The 20,630-nt window shown below is 42.0% G+C and overlaps 1 protein-coding gene across 2 annotated transcripts in view; it reads right to left on the bottom strand.

Annotated features, from left to right (window-relative positions):
• Positions 1–20,630, bottom strand: part of slc22a31 (solute carrier family 22 member 31) — a 59,953-nt gene that overhangs the window by 29,898 nt on the left and 9,425 nt on the right. For both annotated transcript variants that reach the window (XM_072279753.1, XM_072279754.1), the window contains exons 3-4: positions 14,656–14,810; positions 5,517–5,685 (exon numbers count right to left, since the gene is read on the bottom strand). In XM_072279753.1, coding sequence (XP_072135854.1) covers positions 5,517–5,685; positions 14,656–14,810 — 324 coding nt within the window. The remainder of the gene's footprint in view (positions 1–5,516; positions 5,686–14,655; positions 14,811–20,630) is intronic.

Below are 20,630 nucleotides of genomic sequence, written 5' to 3'. Positions count from 1 at the left end.
TGCCTTTTCAATCTTTGGGCTTTCATGAAAGCATTAGCTGTCAGAAAAATGGCAAATTATACAATTAACCTATTAAATAATTTCATCAGCAATTTACATACAAGACAACTAGTTGATAAAATCATATTTATATAGAAGGTAACTTCAAATCATATAATGGTGGGTTCTGCCACCCAGAATTAGAATAAATTGAAGTCCAGACTAAATTGTGTTTCCATGGATTTATACAAAAAGCTTCTTCGGACATATAAAGAGAAAAAGAGAGGTGAGAGTGGATATCAGACTAATGGAAAATGATGCTGAAGGGGTAGTTATGGGAGACAAAGAAAATGCGGTGAACTTAATAAATATTTTGTATCAGTCTTCACTGTGGAAGGCAGCAGCAGTAGTATGCTAGAGTATTGCTATTACTAAGGAGAAGGTGCTTGGAAAATGAAAGGTCTGAAGGTGGAGAAATCAGCTGGATCAGATGGGCTACATCCAAAGGTTCTGAAAGAGGTACCTCAAGAGATTGTTGAGGCATTAGTAATGACCTTTCAGGAATCAATAGATCCTGGAATGGTTCAGGAGCATTGAAAAATTGGAAATATTACTCCACTCTTTAACAAGAGGGAGGCAGTAAAAAGGAAATTATAAGCCAGTTAGCCTGACTTCAGTGGTTGAACAGACGCTTGAATCCAATATTAAGGATAAGGTTTCGAGATACTTGGAGGCTCATAATATGTAGTCCAAAGTCAGCATGATTTCCTTAAAGGGACATCTTGCCTGACAAATCTGTTGGAATTCTTTGAGGAAATAACAAGTATAGATAAAAGGGACTCAGTAGATGCTTTTTTCCCTTGGATTTTCAGAAGGCCTTTGACAAGATGCCACACGAGGCTGCTTAGAAAAATAAGAGCCCATGGTATTACAGGAAAGATACTAGCATGACTAGAAGATTGGCTGACTGGCAAGAGGCAAAGAATTGGAATAAAGGGGGGGCTTTTCTTGTAGGCTGCTGATTTCTAGGTGTTCCGTAAGGGTCAGTGTTGGGACCACTTCTTTTCCTGTTATATGTTAATGATTTGGATGACAGAATTGATGGTTCTGGGAACAAAGGGATTAACATATGGCATCTTTGGGCCCATACTCACTGGAATTTAGAAGAATGCGTGAGGATTGAAACCTATCGCATGTTGAAAGGACTAGATAGAGTGGATGTGGAGAGTATGTTGAGGGGTGACCAGAGGTAAGGAGAATTTTTTTTTTAGCCAGAGTGGTGAATCTGTGGAATGCTCTGCCACAGACTGCGGTGGAGGCCAAGTCCATGGGTATATTTAAGGTGGAAGTTGATCGTATCCTGACTGGTCAGGACATCAAAGGGTATGGTGAGAAGGCAGGTGAATGGGGTTGAGTGTGATCAGGGATCAGCCATGATGGAATGGTAGAGAAGACTCAATGGGCTGAATGGCCTAATTCTGTTCCTATGTCTTATGGTCTTATGAACACAGTAAATGCAAAGTATTAGAACTTAAAGAAATAGAGTATCCTGATCATCTTATCTGAGATCCTAAACAAATTGTTAGCAACACTCTCTCATGTCAAAAATATATAAAAGCAGAGTTTTAAATTGTAGAGCGTTTTAAGAAATACTCCCACTGTGCATGGGCTAACAAATTATTAGCCCAACCCTTTCCATACATTATCAAAAAATGTAATTAAAAAGCTAAAAGTAAAACAATCTACTTTTATTTCTGAAACAATGATTGCAGAATTAATCATTGCTTCCTTTAGTAAGTAGACAAAGTGGTTTAGTGTGCAGTTTCAAAATAACCAAATGAGATCGAAATTGCCAAAGGACTTGAAATAATCTTCCAGTCTCCCTGAATACAGGAGTTGTTGGAGGATGGGAAATGGCAAGTATAGCATTCTGTTCCATTGTTTGACAAACCTTTGCCAAACAATGGAAGGTCAGGCAGCTTAAATTACAAGGAAATATTTAAATCATGGCTAAAAATAGGAATTTTGAATAACTCAGAGCTGATAGGGAAACCCAGTAGGGATTTGTTAAAGGAAAATTGTATTTGACTACCTGGCTGAATTTTAGATGAGAATGTTATTGAAAGAATTGCCACCCACATGGATTTCAGAGTTTTTTGTAAAGTATCACACTATAGTCAAGTCAGACAAATGGAAGTGAACAGTCAGAACAAGATGGACATGAAACTGGTATAACGGCAGATGGCAAAGAGCACTGGTAGACATCCATTTTCAGACTGGATGGCCTTTGGAGGTGCAGCCTGAGATCAATGTTGGGATATTCTTTTTTTAAATTTACAGTTGAATAAGCATTTTCAACTTTGTATATGAAAGAGCTTGTAAGTGTGAAAAACTATGAAGAGGATACACTATAGAACAGATATTCTAATAAAATTGTTAAACAAGTAGGAAATATAATGCAATACTAATTGCTTCCTCTGCAGAGGAATCTCTGCTGATCCCTCCTCACGCCAGCATAAATGCAGGTCTATGAGTCAACTGTACTTAAAACAAAAAAATGGCTCATCTGTTTGCTCAATGCTGCCTTTGCTAATTGCTGGAATTTCAGACAATTGATTTCCAGCCATCCACATAAACAATAGCAGTGCTTCTATACTTAAAAGCCTTTTTTTTTAAAATCAGGAATTTCAAAGTTATGTAAGTGAAGTTCATCTAACTGCCTAAACCTAGACAGCACATGTAGCCAATTCAAGTGATCATACTTCAAACATGTGCAGGTCCTACAGAAAACAGAAATGAGCTACTGGATGAGGTGTGAGGAAAAAACAATTTGAGCTCTAAAGATTGAAAATCATGACTTGGTTAGATATGGTAAAGAAAGAGAAGCTATTCCAGTGAGCAGACCAAGGTAACATGCCTGAACGACTGGTGTCCTGTGGCATTCACCTCAATAATAAGCAAATGCTTTGAGAGGCTGGTCAAGGACTACGTCTGCAGCTTGCTACCACCCACACTGGACCCCCTACAATTCGCTTACCGACACAACTGACAACACAATAGCCAAACTGTTCTACATAGCGTTCTTACACACCTGGAGAAGAAGGATGCTTATGTGAAAATGTGAGACTACAGTTCAGCATCCAACACCATAATTCCATCCAGGCTCGACAAGAAGCTTAGAGACCTCGGCCTTGACCCTGCCTTATGCAACTGGATCCTGGACTTCCTGTCAGATCGCTGGCAGGTGGTAAGAGTGGGCTCCCTCACTTCCAACCCTCTGATTCTCAATACAGGAGCCCCTCAGGGCTGTGTACTAAACCCGCTCCTTTACTCCCTGTATACCCACCTACAGCTCTAATCTGCTAATTAAATTTGCCGATGACACTACATTGATTAGCCTAATCTCAAACAATAGCAAGATGGCCTACAGGGAAGAAATCATCTCTCTGACACAGTGGTGTCAGGAAAACAACCTCTCCCTCATTGTCACAAAAACAAAGAGCTGGTTGTGGATTACAGCAGAAATGGAGATGGGCTAACCCCTATTGACATAAATGGTTCTGGGGTTGAGAGGGTAAACAGCTTTAAGTTCCTTGGCATCCACGTCACCAAGGACCTTATATGGTCCGTACACACCAGCCGTGTGGTGAAAAAGGCACAACTGTGCCTCTTTCACCTCAGACAGTTGAGGAAGTTTCATATGGGCCCCCAAATCCTAAGAACTTTCTACCCGGGGACAATTGGGATCATCCTCACTGGCTGCATCACTACCTGGTATGGGAACTATACCTCCCTTAATTGCAGGATTCTGCAGAGAGTGGTGTGGACAGTCCAGCATATCTATAGTTGTGAACATCCTATGACTCAGGACATTTACAAAGACAGATGTGAAAAAAGGGCCTGAAGGATCATTTGGGACCCAAGTCACCGCAACCACAATCTATTCCAGCTGCTACCATCTAGGAAATGGTACCACAGCATAAAAGCCAGGAGCTACAGGCTCTGGGACAGCTTCTTCCACCAGGCCATCAGACTGATTAACTCACGCTGTTTTGAGTGTTTTTCTATGTTACGTTGACTGTTCTATTTATTATAAATTACTATGATTGCACATTTAGACAGAGACATAAAGTAAAGATTTTTACTCCTGATGTATGTGAAAGATGTAAGAAATAAAGTCAATTCAATTCAGATGGATCAAGTGTTCATTTTAAGTGTTGGTCACTAGATACAAAAGAGATTTGAAAATTTAAAAAAAGATAAATGATAAATGATCTGTAATTTGCTACCTGTAAAAGTGAAAACAGAATCAATCTATGCTCTTTTAAAAAGAAATTGGATGGCTGCTCAAGACAGAATACTCCACAGGGCTACACTGAAAGGATTGCTGTACTTGGAGTTATATATTCAAATGACTTCCTTCTGTGTTATAATAATAGCATGGTTAAATTGTCACCCATTTTTCCTTTAAGATTCTCAATTTTTTTCTGTTGATTCAGATATTAATTGCTTCATTTTCTCTTTGCATCTGTCCTACTGATAATATTATTAAAGCAGAGATTCTATGCTACATTCAAAAAGCATAGGTTAAAAAATTGTTGAATATCTAACTTCACAAACAGGAACTAATAACAGAAGTGGAGAGAGTGAGCAGCTTCAAGTTCCTTGGTGTCAAGATCTCTGAGGATCTAATCTGGTCCAAACATATTGATGTAGTCATAAAGAAGGCAAGACAGTGGCTATACTTTATTAGGCGTTAGAAGAGATTTGGCAAGTCAACAAATACACCCAAAAACTTCTATAGTTGTACTGTGGAGAGCATTCTGACAGGCTGCATCACTGTCTGGTATAGAGGGGCTATTGCACAGGACCGAAAGAAGCTGCAGAAGGTTGTAAATCTCGTCAGCTCCATCTTGGGCACTAGCCTACAAAGTACCCAGGACATCTTCAGGGAGCGGTGTCTCAGAAAAGCAGCGTCCATTCTTAAGGTCCTCCAGCACCCAGGGCATGCCCTCTTCTCACTGAAGCCATCAGGTAGGAGATACAGAAGCCTGAAGGCACACACTCAGCGATTCAGGAACAGCTTCTTCCCCTCTGCCATTTGATTCCTAAATGGACATTGAAGCTTTGGACACTACCTCACTTTTTAAAAAAGTATACAGTATTTCTGTTTTTTGCACATTAAAAAAATCTATTCATGATATGTAATTGATTTACTTGTTTATTTATTGTTTTATTTTATTTTTTTCTCTCTCTGCATTGAATTGCTGCTGCTAATTTAATAAATTTCACGTCACATGCCAGTGATAATAAACCTGATTCTAACACAAAGTTATGAAGTATGATCTGAACAAAATGTTTAAAATCATTTCATGTTTCCATAACAAAAGTATGTAATATTTCAGAAAATAAATGTTATTAAATTTGCATCAATCTCATTTTCATGTAAATAAACATTTGACATCGATACAAAGATTCCACATTGGTAGGTTTGTGTAAGAAAAATGAGTGGTGAACTTACTGTTAAAAATACTTACCACCAATAGATAAGTAGAATTAGGAAAGGAGCAGTGACAACACCCTGCAAAATTCTCCAGTTTTTGCACAGTTCAGCTAACCCTGGAAGTAACACTTCCCCAGCCACTCCGCAAAATGAAGCAATGATCATGATGACCAGTCGGTGTGCTGGATCACACATTTCCAACCCTAGAACAAAACAGTGGCAATGAGAGAGAACAGAAAAATTAATTAGAAATAAGATGATTGTATAATGTATTTTCTAGGCACCATCCATTATTTTCTACGTGATTATCCCTGTCACAATTATACGAGAAAAGTTACAAGCCTGATGATTGATGAACCATTCCAAAGGAATTGCAATATATGGGACCTTATTCGCTGGAAAGCATGGACCAAATGAATGTTAGAAAGACCGTATCCAGCACCTTAGCTTTACTTGAGGGAGGATAAATGAAAAGCAGTAACCAAATTCAAATGGAATCACCAATCCTGTGTTAAAAATGTTAAATTGAATAAAACAATTCAAGTTTTTTTTAAACTTCGGTTTTTTTAAAAATTTAATTGAATAGCTTAAGTATTTCTGACTACAGCAGGAATTTAATATCATTCAAAAGCCTTTGAAAACTGGCAAGATGACAAAGGCTATCTGGATGATTTGCATGCAATAGTAGTATGCAGTGGAATAACAGCAGGCATTTATCTCTACTGGCCAATGGTATCAGATAGGTTTAGCCATGGGCAAAATGCAGTGGGCAAAACTGAGCACTGTTCAGCCTGTGGAAATAAACGTGAGCTCTCACAGATGAAGCAGAGAAACTGGGAGAAAGATTGCATTCTTAAAAGAGAAAGGGTGAGGATGCAGTTTAGTAGCTGTGGAAATTGATGGGTTTATAGCAAATATCAATGGATAGTTGCTCTCAAGAGATGAAGACAGAGAAATCCAGCAAAGGGGGAGAATTGTCAGAAAAAGACCATGATTTTGCGAACAAGGTGGAAATTAATGTTAAAGACAGGGAACAAACTTGACAAGTTCCACACAGTTCTAACAAACTGCACCAATGCTGTCATTGATGTAACAGAGAAAGAGTAAAGGACTGGTTACAAAAATAGTGGGAGAGTGGTACCAGGGAACACCTGGAACAAGGACTGTATTTCACAGCCAACAGAAAGGCAGGTGCAGCTAGGACCCACACAAGTGCTCATGGCCACACCTTCGATTTGTAAGAAGTGAGACAAGTTGTTTAAGGGAAGAACAAGTTCATCAGGTGCATAAGGGTGTTGGTGGAAGGGAGCTGGTTGGATTTTTGTTGCAGAAAGAAGCAAAGGACTGCAAGACCTTCATGATAGGGGGATAGAAATCCATGAAGACTTCACATCAATTATGAAGATGAGGGAATGGAGGCGGGAATCAAAAACTGTCAAACTGGTGGTTTAGGATGCAAGTAGGAAGGGACCAGATAGAGGGAAATGGGACAGAAGAGTAGGGCAAGAGCAGACACTAGCCATGGGCTGACAGGGACAGAATTATTTTTGGATCTTGGGTAAGAAATAGAAGCAGGAAATACAATGCTGGGGCACTATCAGAGTAGAAGGGGATCTCCTGATGTGATGAGATTGATGAATTTGTTAGTGGGCTCATGGCCTCGGGGTAGGTATGAGGTACCTGAGAACTGCCATCTAGACTTTGCAAGTGAGAGGTCAGACCACTGGATAGATTGAACTTAATAGCTATTATTGTTTTTTGTTTTGTTTCAAAATAGGTTAGAAGACAACTAATATTCAGAACTGAAATCCAGGGGGTAAAAAAATCAAAGAGTTATTGAACTTATAAATTGATTAGAAGAGATAGGAAAAACATCCAGTTTCACCAACAATCATTAGGCTGTCACTGAGAAATCGTCACTTTAAAGTATAGTACTGTGCAAAAGTCTTAGGCACCTTAGATTTTTTAAAAATATGGTTTCAGATGGTATGGCCCTTCCAGAGTTCTGATGTCAACATCATCAAGGCTGTCTGGCATTACCTGGAGAGACAGAAGAAGCGAGTGACACAGCCAAGGTCTGCAGAACTGTGGCAACTTCTCCAAGATGCTTGGAACAACCTACCAGCTGATTTTCTTATAAAACTGTATTACAGTGTATCTAAGAGAATTGATGTACTTTTAAAGGTAAAGGATGGTAACACCAAATATTAATTTGATTTAGTGTTTTTTAAAACTATTTTCTGCTCTTTATAGCTTTTTTTTGATATTGAGAAGCTTTTTTTATTATTTTTGAAAACATCTTCGCTTTACTGAATTTACATGTGCCCAAGGGTTTTGCACAGTACTGTATGAGAGTATTAAAATTCACTTTATTTCATAATTAAATTCAATTATTTTACACAACAACAGCCCAGGTGCTTCACAGGTACAAAGTACATTATCAAACAGAATTTGACAGGAAGCTACAGAAAAGAGGCTACCAGGCTAGATGCTTGATCAAAGAGGCAAGGGCACAGTGAAGGAGATAAAGGGATGGAAGACTACAGTAAGTTCTGGAGTTACTGCATTAGCACTTAAATGCCACTAATGGTAACATGAAAGTACTGATGCCAGCGAGGTTTGACTTGTCATTGAACACTGTAACAATCTTCGACAGAAGTACTGTTGAAAGTATTCCGACTTGTTGCATCTCGGTCTGGTATAACAGTTTGAATGTGCAGGAATGCAAAAAGCTGCAAGGAATAGCGGACCCCGCCCAATACATCAGAATCCTGTTTATTATCACTGGCATACGTCGTGAGTTTTGTTAGCTTTGCGGCAGAAGTACAATGCAATAATTGATAATATAGAAAAAGATCTGTGAATTACAGCAAGTATATATGTATATCAAATAGCTAAATTAAATAATTAGTGCAAAAAAGCATGTTTCAATGATCATTCAGAAATCGGATGGCAGAGGGAAAGAACCTGTTCCTGAATTGCTGAGTGTGTGGTTTTAGGCTTCTGGACCTCCTTCCCGATGGTAACAATGAGAAGAGGTGATGGTTGGCTCCCTCCTCACCATCAGTAGTATCTACAGTAAGTCCTGCCTCAATAATGCAGCATCTAAAGATCTTCATCATGTGGGCCATGCCATCTTCTTGCAACTACTGTCAGTTGTGGTTTTCCCTTTTTTTGTAAAAATCACATACAATTTATGATCAATTTGTTTTTCTTTTGAATGTTGTTTATATGATACTATGTGCCTGTGAACCTGCTGCATGTAGGTTTTTAACTGCACGTGTTTAAACATGTACTTACTTGTATGACAATACATTCAACTTGGATTTTGACAATTAATGGGCCAAAACTCACTTGGAGAATTTTATAACTGGCAAAGGCTACAGATATAGAGAAATCCTGATTAGTGAACAAGAAAGAGGATAGAGTGGCCAGCCAGAAACTTTTTCCCAGGGCAGAAATGGCTAATATTTTATGGTGTTGGGAGGAAAGTGCGGGGGGAGGGGTGCACATCAGATTTTTTTTTGTTACACAGCAAGTGGTGGTGGAAGCAGATACATACTTAAGGGATGTTTAAGAAACTCTTAGATAGGGACACGGATAATAGAAAAATGGAGTGCTATGTGGAGGGGTTAAATTGACCTTGAAGTAGTTAAAGGGTTGGTACAGCAAAGTGGCTGAAGGGTCTTTACTGTGCTAAGTTCTAAGAGAGAACAGAAACACATTTTATTAACAAACATTACAACTGTATCAACAAGATAGGACAGGAAAAGCAGTGATGAATAGGACTTAAAGATGTAACTTGACTCATAGTTAAATGCAACTGAAAGGAAGGGCAAATATATATATACTTAAAATGCATTCCTTATACTTACATCAGCGGTCCCCAACCACCAGGCCGCGGACCAGTACCGGGCTGCAAAGCATGTACCGGGTCGTGAGGAAACGATATGAGTCAGCTACACCTTTCCTCATTCCGTCACACACTGTTGAACTTGAACATAAGATGGCCAACTGTCCCGTATTAGCCGGGACATCCCGTATATTGAGCTAAATTGGTTTGTCCCATTTGGAACCGCCCTTGTCCCATATTTCTCCCGCTAAGGTGGAGTGTTCTTATGAAACCTTTCGTGCCAAAATGGCGTAAAGCGCAGAAGCAATTACCATTAATTTATATGGGAAAAATTTTCCAGTGTTTCCAGACCCAAAAAATAACCTAACAAATCATAACAAATAACACATAAAACCGAAAATAAGTAACACTAACATATAGTAAAAGCAGGAATGATATGATAAATACACAGCCTATATAAAGTAGAAATAATGTATGTACAGTATAGTTGAAGATGAAGGCAAAACCGATTTGTGGGGGAAAAGAAATCGGCATGTATGTGCATGCGCACACAGGTGCCCGCGCAAGGCTTCATGGTCATGGTAGTCTTTCCTGGGGTAAAGTGTCCTGTGATTTGACTGCTACTTTTGTCCCTTATTTGGGAGTGAGAAAGTTGGCAACCCTAATTGTAAAAGACATGTTGAGGTGAGTTTAACCCTACTTGAACAACCACCCCCCACCCCAGTTGGCCGGTCCGCAAGAATATTATCAATATTAAACCGGTCCGCAGTGCAAAAAAGGTTGGGGACCCCTGACTTACATGGTATATTTCTTTGCTATATTGCTCTCCCTTATTTAAAGACTAGTTTAATGATAGTTATAGTTCCCTCACCCCGCACCTCCCATTTTCTACCTCCTACTCAAGATCGACACACCTGCCTGTGCATGTAGACCTATTGTTTCTGCTTGTTCCTGCCACACTGAACTTGTATCTGCATACGTAAACTCAGTGCTATCCTCCCCCCGGTTCAGTTCCTTCCCAGATACATCTGTGACACTTCACACGCTTTTGATCTTTCCAATGATTTCAAGTTCCGTAACCCCAAGCATCTTATTTTCACTACGGGTGTCCAGTCCCTATACACCTTCATCCCCCACCAGGAAGGTCTCAAAGCTCTCCAGTTCTTTTTAGACACCAAACCCACTGGTTCCCCTCTGCCCCGTCTGGTGGAACTGGTCCTCACTCTCAATAATTTCTCCTTCAGCTCCTCCCACTTCCTTCAAACAAAAAGCGTAGCCATGGGCACTCACATAGGTCCCAGCTATGCCTGCCTGTTTGTCAGCTTTGTGCAACAGTCTCTGTTCCAAACCTACACTGGCATTGCTTCCCAACTCTTCCCAGCTACACTGATGGCTACATTGGTGCTGCTTCCTACACCCATGCTAAGCTCGTTAATTTCATCAAATTTGCCTCCAATTTCCACCCTGCCTTCAAATTTACCCAGTCCATTTCCGGTGCCTCCCTCCCCTTCCTAGATCTCTGTCTCTATCTCTGAAGGCAGCTTATCCACTGATGTATTTTATAAACCCACCGACTCTCACAGCTACCTGGACTATACTAGCATTGTGCGTGCGTGCGTGCGTGTGCTTGTGTGTGTTGCTTGGACTATACCACTTCCCACCCTGTTTCTTGTAAAAATGCCATCCCCTTCTCTCAATTCCTCCATCTCTGTCACATCTAATCTCAGGATGAGGCTTTTCATTCCAGAGCCAAGGTTATGTCTTCCTTCTTCAAAGAAAGTGGCTTCCCTTCCTCCACATCTTTTCCATTCTGCGCACGTCTGCCCTCATCCCATCCTCCAGCCAACCCACCAGGGATAGGGTTCCACTTGTCCTCACATACCACCCCACCAGTCTCTGCATAGAACATGTAATTTTCTGTAACTTACGTCATCTCCAACAGGATTGTACCACCAGACACATCTTTCCCTCACCACCCGACCCCCCCCCCCCGCAACTTTTTGGAGGAATTGCTCCCTATGCTACTCCCTTGTTCATTCGTCCCTCCCTACCGATCTCCCTCCTGGCACTTATCCTTGCAAGTGGAACAAGTGCTACACCTGCCCCTACACCTCCTCCCTCACTACCATTCTGGGCCCCAAACAGTCCTTCCAGGTGAGGCGACACTTAACCTGTGAGTCTGTTGGGATCATCTACTGTATCTGGTGCTCCCAGTGTGGTCTCCTGTATATCCGTGAGACCCAGTGTAGATTGGGAGACCGCTTCGCTGAGCACCTATGCTCCGTCCGCCAGAAAAAGCGGGATCTTCCAGTGGCCACCTATTTTAATTCCACTTCTCATATGTCCATCCATGGTCTCCTCCACTGTCGTGATGAAGCCATGCCTAGGTTGGAGGAATAACACCTAATATTCTGTCTGGGTAGCCTCCAACCTGATAGCATGAACACTGACTTCTCCAACTTCCAGTATTACCCCCCAACCCACCCGCCCCTCACCTTCACCATTTTCCATCCCCTTTTTCCTCTCTCACACTACCTCCTTGCCCACCCATTGCCTCCCTCTGGTGCTCCTCCCGACAGGCCTTCTATCTCTTTCACCAATCAACTTCCCAGCTCTTTACTTCACCCCTCATTTTAAATCTATTCCTCAGCACTTTTTCTCCAGTCCTGCCAAATGGCCTCAGCCTGAAACACTGACTGTACACCCTGCCACAGAAGCTGCCTGGCCTGCTGAGTTCCTTGAACATGTCGTGTGTGTTGCCCGGCGTTCCAAGCTGGTTCTGCCTGAGAAGTATCAGAGGATTGAGCTGAAGCCACCATGATGATTCAGGTCATTTGGGCCCTGACAAGACCTATGGATTGGCCAGAGATTTGCTCTACTGGTCCCAAATGAAGCTGGAGGTCGAAGAGTACTGCAAGTCGTGCCTTCGATGTATACGGAGGAAGACACTGCCTACGAGGGCTGCTGCGTTCTCGCATTTGAACAGTGTGGGACCACTTGATCTGGTGTGTATGGATTTCCTGTCAATAGAGCCTGATGCCAGCTACATGGCAAATGCCTTGGTTACTACGGATCACTACACCAGATATGCACAAGCCTTCTCCACAAAGGATCAGAGGGTGTCCACCATGGCCAAAGTATTTCATTCATTATGGTCTCCCTAGAGGGATACATAGCAATCAGGGACGTAGATTTCAAGAGTAGGCTCATACACAAGTTACCGAGCAGGCTTGGAGTTGAGAAGTCGAGAACTATGCCTTATCACCCTCGGGGTGATCCCCAGCTTGAGAGGTTCAACCGGACATTGCAAGACAAGCTTGCAACCTTAGAGATTAGTAAGAAGAACAAGTGGGCTCAACACATTGGGCATTTGGTCCACTGTTACAGCTGTACACAAAACAAAGCTACTGGATACTCATTGTATTATCTGAAGTCTGGGCACAAAGCGAGGTTGCCCGTTGACCTCTATTTTGGGACCGGCAAGGAAGATTTACCACAGAACACTTATCTGGAGTATGTGCTTGATATGAGGAGGGAACTGCAAAGGACCTATGAACTAGCCAAGGTCTTGGCTACCAGCAATATCAAGGAAATAAGAGGAGATATGATCAAAATAGGTTTCCCAACTGATGCCTGGAGAGCAAGTCCTCAAAAAATTTGGGGCTACCTGGGAAGCATAAGTTGGTTGACCGTTGGCCGGTCACACCCTGTGTAGTGGGGAGTCAGATGTCAAATGTACCAGTTTTCTAGGTGACAACAAAAGATGGGAATGGACCTGTCAAGATTCTCCATTGGAACCAGCTTCTACCTCTGGGGCAAGAGGTACATGTAGACCCAGAGCCTGACCTGGACCCTACACCTAGTAAGAGGACCCTGCGGCAACGTGGAAAAACCGAAGGACAAGCAGCAGAAAGGACTGGACAGGACCTAACCACTGAATGCGATATAGACTCAAAGGATGAGGAAAAGGGGATGTGGTATATGTCGCCCTTTGCAAACTCCCCAATAATTGACAGAGAGATTCCTAACCATCCCCATATTGATGCAGGTGAAATGGGGGGGGGGGGCTAACTAGCAGTGGGCAGGCAGGTTTGGGGTTAGACAATGATGGGAGACTGGACTCAAAAGTAACTGGGCTAGAAGCCAAGCTCAGCCAAGTGACAAAGAGGCCTGAGTTGCCAGGAGGCATGAGTAATGGACAGGGAGGGGCCTCCCATGTAAACAGGAAAGAACCCAGGGAGTGTCTGAAACTGAGTGTCTGATAGGGTAAGGAGGTCTCAAAGACTCAGGAACCCCCCTCAGATAGATTGGCCTATGTCACACCTTGGGAACAGTGTGGCACCCATCCCCTTGGAGAGGTATGTCACTGCCATTTACACCTGGATCAGAGGTCCCAACATCACAAAATTCCTTTGAAAATGTGTATTATTCATGAAAGGATGATAAATTATCTCAAAGTCATGAGGACATGACTATTTTTGGTTGGGGTGCAGGGGGGGTGGGAAAGCGTGTAACACCCTGGTAAAGGTTTCATTGCTAACATTATAGGGTATATCATGTAATGATCTTTCTGTAGAAGCAGTGTTTGGGTTATAGTTAGAGATAATGGGTGCTTCAAAATGTGAGCCATCCAACCAGGAAAGAAGGCTTGGGGAGCGAGGTTTTTTTTTGTGCTTGACACTGGTGTGAGCTTTAATTTTTGTTCAGCAGATGAAAATAGAAGACACTGGAGAGAACTGGTCATAGGATTCGATCCAGTGGGGACCGTGATTCGATGGAGCAAGGTGTGGAAGTCTACCGAGGATCAGTGAATATGACTTTTGGAAGAGTTGAGCACCAACCTGTGCACATTTGACTGGGCCCTTTTTGCTTCTTCGCTTTTCTTTGCTAACCCTTTAGTTAAGTTAATATTCATAAATACACTTCCTTTAACTATATGCAGTGTACGGTCTGTTATTTCCTGACAACGAGTTGTAACAGGGCAGCAAATCACACAGCGTTCACACAAACCAGGGCTTGGGTGGGAGAGACATCGAAATCTCACAGATTTGGCGAGACTGAAACATGTATTCCTTAGAAGTACGTGGCCGGAGAACAGCTGGTCTTTTGGCAGCAAGTTGGGAGACTGCCATCAAGGGCTAACCAGGGGTTTCCAGAGACGCCCAGGAAGAAAGGGGGTACAATTACAATAAAACTTATCCTTCCTATGTCTTTTAAATAAAGTAGTTACAAAAATGAAGTGCAAAACTTGTAGTATGACAGGCATATTTATCTAAATACTGTTTGCACGTGCCCATAGTCTAAGTTGATCTGTACTTACTTGCAACATATGCAGACAAGAAGATTCCAGCCAATGCGATCCCACTGAACATACGAAATACAAGAAACATGATAAAATCCATAGAGACTGAAACTCCAATATGCTGAATAATTGTTACAACCACCGAAAGAATAAATGTACTTCGACGGCCCAACCTGGAATTTAAAATGAAAGTTAATTTACATACAGAATTACAATGCAATCATTTATATAGAGAAAAATGTGGTTTGGAAACTGTTAAAAGTATTAATGCTTTAGCATTGGCATGGACAAGGATAGGACCAGATGGTATGGTACAGTATTTAAATGGAGGGGGTGGGGGAGTGCCAATTACGATGGTATTAGGCAGAAACTTGGGAGCAGATGTTCTCAGGGAAATGCACAGCAGAAATGTGAAGTTTAGGGAGCCCTCGCATGGGGATCTGGATAGGTTTGTCTCAATTAAATGGAAAGGATGGTGAAGGAGCCATAAGAGGTGGAACAGTTAGTCAAAAGAAAGATGGAAGCATACTTAAGGTATAGGAAACAAATATCAGATAGGGCTTGCGAGTTATACAGTAGCCAGGAAGGAGCTTAAGAAAGTTAGAAACGGACACGAGAAGGCTTTAGTAACTAAGATTGAAGAAAACCCCAATGCATTCGACACATTCATGAAGATCAGGGGGATAACGAGAGTGTTAGGACTGCTCAGGGATAAAGGGGGAATCGTGGCTGAAATCAAAGGTAGGGAAGGTCCTTTGTTCCAGTGCTAACCAGTGAGAGGGTCTTTGACAAAATGTGAGGTCAGTGTAGAACAGGCTAATATGTTAGAGCATGTTGAAGTTAAGAAAGAGGCAGGGTTGGAACTTTTGAAAAACATGAGGATGTACGACTCTTGGACAGGATGAGATAAACCTCAAGGTTATGACAGGAAGCGAGGGAAGTGATTGCTATGGCATTGATAATGCTCTTTGCATCCTCACAGAGATTAGGTAATAGTCCTGTGGCCATAGGATTGGAGGATGGCAAAAACTGTACCTTTGTTCAAGAAAGGAAATAGGGAGAGTCTTAGGAATTTTAGACCAGTGAGTTTTATGTCAGTGGTGGGCAAATTATTGGAGAGGATTCCTAGGGACAGGATTTATGAACATTTGAAGCATAGGCTGACTGGGAATAGTTAACATGGTTTTGTGAAGAGCAGCTCATGCTTCACAAGCCTGATGGAATTCTTCAAGGAGATGACATAACAAATTGATAATGGTGGTGGTATATATGAATTTTAGTACAACGTTTGATAAGATTCCCCATGGATGGCTCATCCAGGTTATGATGCATGGGATCCTTGAAAATTTAGGAGCATGCATTCAGAATTGGCTAATCCACAGAACTCAGAGGGTAGCAGTAGATAAGAGTGTAATCTGTCTGGAGGTCAGTGATTAGTGGTGTTTCGCAAGGACCCCTCTCCTCGTGATTTTTATAAATGACTTGTATGAGTAAATGGAAGGGCGGATTATCAAATTTGCAGATGATATAAAGTTAATGGCAGGATTAACTAATGGCAGTGTGGAGAAACAGGGATCTTTGGGTCAAATTCCATAGATCCCTCAAAGTTGCCATGCAAATTGATGGGGTGGTTAAGTCGTCAGGTGTATGGCTTTGATTAGTCAAGGGTTTGAGTTCAAAAGTCACAAGGTAATATTGCAGCTCTATAAAACTTCTGTTAGATCATACTTGGAATATTATGTTTGGTTGCCTCATTATAGGAAGGATGTGGAAGCTTTAGACAGGGTGCAGAGATTTACCAGGATGCTGCCCGGATTAGAGAATATGTCTTAAGTGGAAAGGTTGAGAGAGCTAGGGTTTTTCTTTTTAAGAGTGAAGAAAGATGAGAGATGACTTGACAGAGATGCATAGGAAGCATAGACAGAGTGGACATTTGGTACCATTTTACCTTGGGCAGCACTGACTAATACCTGAGGACATCCTTTTAAGGTGAGTGAGAGAAAGTTTGGGACAGAAGTCAGAGGCAAGATTTAAACTAAAATAAATACAGAGAAATTAAAGTCTGGAACACACTGCTTGGGGTGGTGGTTTAGGCTGATATATTAGGGACAATTAAGAGACTCAGATTAGCATATGGATGAAAGAAAAATAGATTATAGGCTATATATGAGAGAAGGGTTAAGTTGATCATGGAGTAGGTTTATATAGTTTGGCAAAGCATTGTGGGCCAAAGAGCTGTACCGTGCTATACCAGACATCCCATCTCTCCCGGAAGTTCTGGAAGTCTCCCGCATGGCTCCCTGATGCCCGCAAATTATATACAATGTCCTGGAAATCATTTTTTTTGAGAGAACGAGAGAGAGAGAGAGAACGAGAGAGATAGAACGAGAGAAAGAGAATGAGAGAAAGAGAACGAGAGAGAGAGCACGCGCGCGAGCGACCACGAGACAGAGCAAGAGAGCGCGCACGAGAGAGAGAGAAAAAGCAAGCGCACACGCCACAGCAGTGTTCCAAAAAAAATAAAATATGAAATGTACGTCACCCCGGACTACACTAAAGTGTACCCCTGTCTAATAGGGGTCAAAAATAATGACAGTGTTGCTCGCTGCACTGTTTGCAACAGTAACTTTTCTATTGCCCATGGTGGGTTAAGTGTAAAAGACACGTTGAGGTGAGTTTAACAGGTGTCATTCATTCATTAGCATAGCTAATATTATTTAAACTAGCTGGCTAGCTGCTAAGGAGCTACTCTATTGCAGACATAAGACCATAAAACAAAGGAGCAGAAGTAGGCCATTCGGCCCATTGAGTCTGCTCCACCATTTTATCATGAGCTGATCCATTTTATCCTATTTAGTCCCACTGCCCCGCCTTCTCACCATAACCTTTGATGCCCTGGCTACTCAGATACCTATCAATCTCTGCCTTAAATACGCCCAATGACTTGGCCTCCACTGCTGCCCGTGGCAACAAATTCCATAGATTCACCACCCTCTGACTAAAAAAATTCCTTCGCATTTCTGTTCTGAAAGCGCGCCCTTCAATCCTGAAGTCATGCCCTCTTGTACTAGACTCCCCCATCATGGGAAACATCTTTGCCACATCCACTCTGTCCATGTCTTTTAACATTCGAAATGTTTCTATGAGGTCTCCCCTCATTCTTCTAAACACCAAGGAATACAGTCCAAGAGCGGACAAACGTTCCTCATATGTTAACCCTCTCATTCCCGGAATCATTCTCGTGAATCTTCTCTGTACCCTCTCCAACGTCAGCACATCCTTTCTTAAATAAGGAGACCAAAACTGCCCACAGTACTCCAAGTGAGGTCTCACCAGCGCCTTATAGAGCCTCAACATCACATCCCTGCTCCTATACTCTATTCCTCTAGAAATGAATGCCAACATTGCATTCGCCTTCTTCACTACTGACTCAACCTGGAGGTTAACTTTAAGGGAATCCTGTACGAGGACTCCCAAGTCCCGTTGCATCTCAGAACTTTGAATTCTTTCCCCATTTAAATAATAGTCTGCCTGTTTATTTTTTCTGCCAAAGTGCATAACCATACACTTTCCAACATTGTACTTCATTTGCCACTTCTCTGCCCATTCTTCCAATCTATCCAAGTCTCTCTGCAGACTCTCCGTTTCCTCAGCACTACCGGCCCCTCCACCCATCTTCGTATCGTCAGCAAACTTAGCCACAAAGCCATCTATTCCATAATCCAGATCGTTGATGTACAATGTAAAAAGAAGCGGCCCCAACACTGATCCCTGCGGAACACCACTGGTAACCGGCAGCCAACCAGAATAGGATCCCTTTATTCCCACTCTCTGTTTCCTGCCAATCAGCCAACACTCTATCCACGTATGTAACTTTCCCGTAATTCCATGGGCTCTTATCTTGTTAAGTAGCCTCATGTGTGGCACCTTGTCAAACGCCTTCTGAAAATCCAAATATACAACATCCACTGCATCTCCCTTGTCTAGCCTACTAGTAATTTCCTCAAAAAATTGTAATAGGTTTGTCAGGCAGGATCTTCCTTTAAGCAATCCATGCTGAGTTCTGCCTATCTTGTCATATGCCTCCAGGTACTCTGTAACCTCATCCTTGACAATCGACTCCAACAACTTCCCAACCACCGACGTCAAGCTAACAGGTCTATAATTTCCTTTTTGCTTCCTTGCCCCCTTCTTAAATAGCGGAGTGACATTTGCAATCTTCCAGTCTTCCGGAACCATGCCAGAATCTATCGACTTTTGAAAGATCATTGCTAATGCCTCCGCAATCTCCACAGCTACTTCCTTCAGAACACGAGGGTGCATTCCATCTGGTCCAGGAGATTTATCGACCTTTAGCCTATTCAGCTTCCTGAGTACTTTCTCTGTCGTAATTGTGACTGTGCACACTTCTCTTCCCTGCCACCCTTGAGTGTCCGGTATCCTGCTGTCTTCCTCAGTGAAGACTGATGCAAAATACTTGTTCAGTTCCTCTGCCATCTCATCTCCCATTACAATTTCTCCAGTATCATTTTCTATCGGTCCTATATCTACTCTCACCTGTCTTTTACTCTTTATATACTTGAAAAAGCTTTTAGTATCCTCTTTGATATTATTTGCTAGTTTCCTTTCATAGTTAATCTTTTCTCTCTTAATGACCTACTTGGTTTCCTTTTGTAAGGTTTTAAAAACTTCCCAATCCTCTGTCTTCCCACTAATTTTTGCTTCCTTGTATGCCCTCTCCTTTGCTTTAACTTTGGCTTTGACTTCTCTTGTTAACCACTGTTGCATCCTTTTTCCACTCGAAAATTTCTTCTTTTTTGGAATATACCTGTCTTGCACATTCCTCATTTCTCGCATAAACTCCAGCCACTGCTGCTCTGCCGTCTTTCCCACCAGTGTCTCTTTCCAGTCAACTTTGGCCAGTTCCTCTCTCATGCCACTGTAATTTCCTTTACTCCACTGAAACACCGACACATCAGATTTCAGCTTCTCTTTTTCTAATTTCACAGTGAACTCAATCATGTTATGATCACTGCCTCCTAAGGGTTCCTTCACCTCAATCTCTCCAATCACCTCCGGTTCATTACACAATACCCAATCCACTACAGCCGATCCCCTAGTGGGCTCAACAACAAGCTGTTCTAAAAAGCCATCTCGCAGACATTCTACAAATTCTCTCTCTTGAGATCCAGTGCCGACCTGATTTTTCCAATCTACTCGCATGTTAAAATCCCCCACAATTATCATAACACTGCCCTTCTGACAAGCCTTTTCTATTTCCAGTTGTAATTTGTAGTCCACATCCCTGCAGCTGTTTGGAGGCCTATAAATAACTGCCATCAGGGTCTTTTTACCCCTGCTATTCCTTAGCTCAACCCATAAAGATTCTGCACCTTCCGATCCTATATCACCTCTTTCTAACAATTTAATATCATTTCTTACCAATAAAGCCACGCCTCCCCCTCTGCCTACCTTCCTATCCTTCCGATACACCATGTATCCTTGGACGTTCAGCTCCTGGAGACATGCATCCTTTAGCCAGGTCTCAGTGATGGCCACAATATCATACCTGCCAATCTGTAGCTGTACAACAAGATCATCCACCTTATTCCTTATGCTGCGTGCATTTAAGTATAACACCTTAAGACCAGTATTTGATACTTTTTGCTTTGATTTCACTGCAACTTTATTGCACTTCAACTCATCCTAATGTCTACACATTTGCCCCATCACCTGCCTGTCTTTCCTGACATCTTTACTGCTCACTTTCTTAGATTTATTTCTGTTATCCCCTTCCTCTGCTCTATCATTCCACATCCCACCTCTCCCGGAAGTTCCGGGAGTCTCCCGCAAATTGATGGTGCTACCTCCCTGAAATGAGTTTTTGCAGGGTGGGATGTCTGCTATACTGTTCTATGTTCTAAGTTTACTTATTCTCTCTCAGCTAATCAGAACATCCATTATCCCACCTTCATTCAGATGATCACTTGTTT

The sequence above is a fragment of the Mobula birostris genome, chromosome 15 (assembly GCF_030028105.1).
Source record: "Mobula birostris isolate sMobBir1 chromosome 15, sMobBir1.hap1, whole genome shotgun sequence".
Lineage (NCBI taxonomy): Eukaryota > Metazoa > Chordata > Chondrichthyes > Myliobatiformes > Myliobatidae > Mobula > Mobula birostris.
Note: the sequence above shows the minus strand (reverse complement) of the source record. Positions and strands in the feature narration are given on the sequence as shown.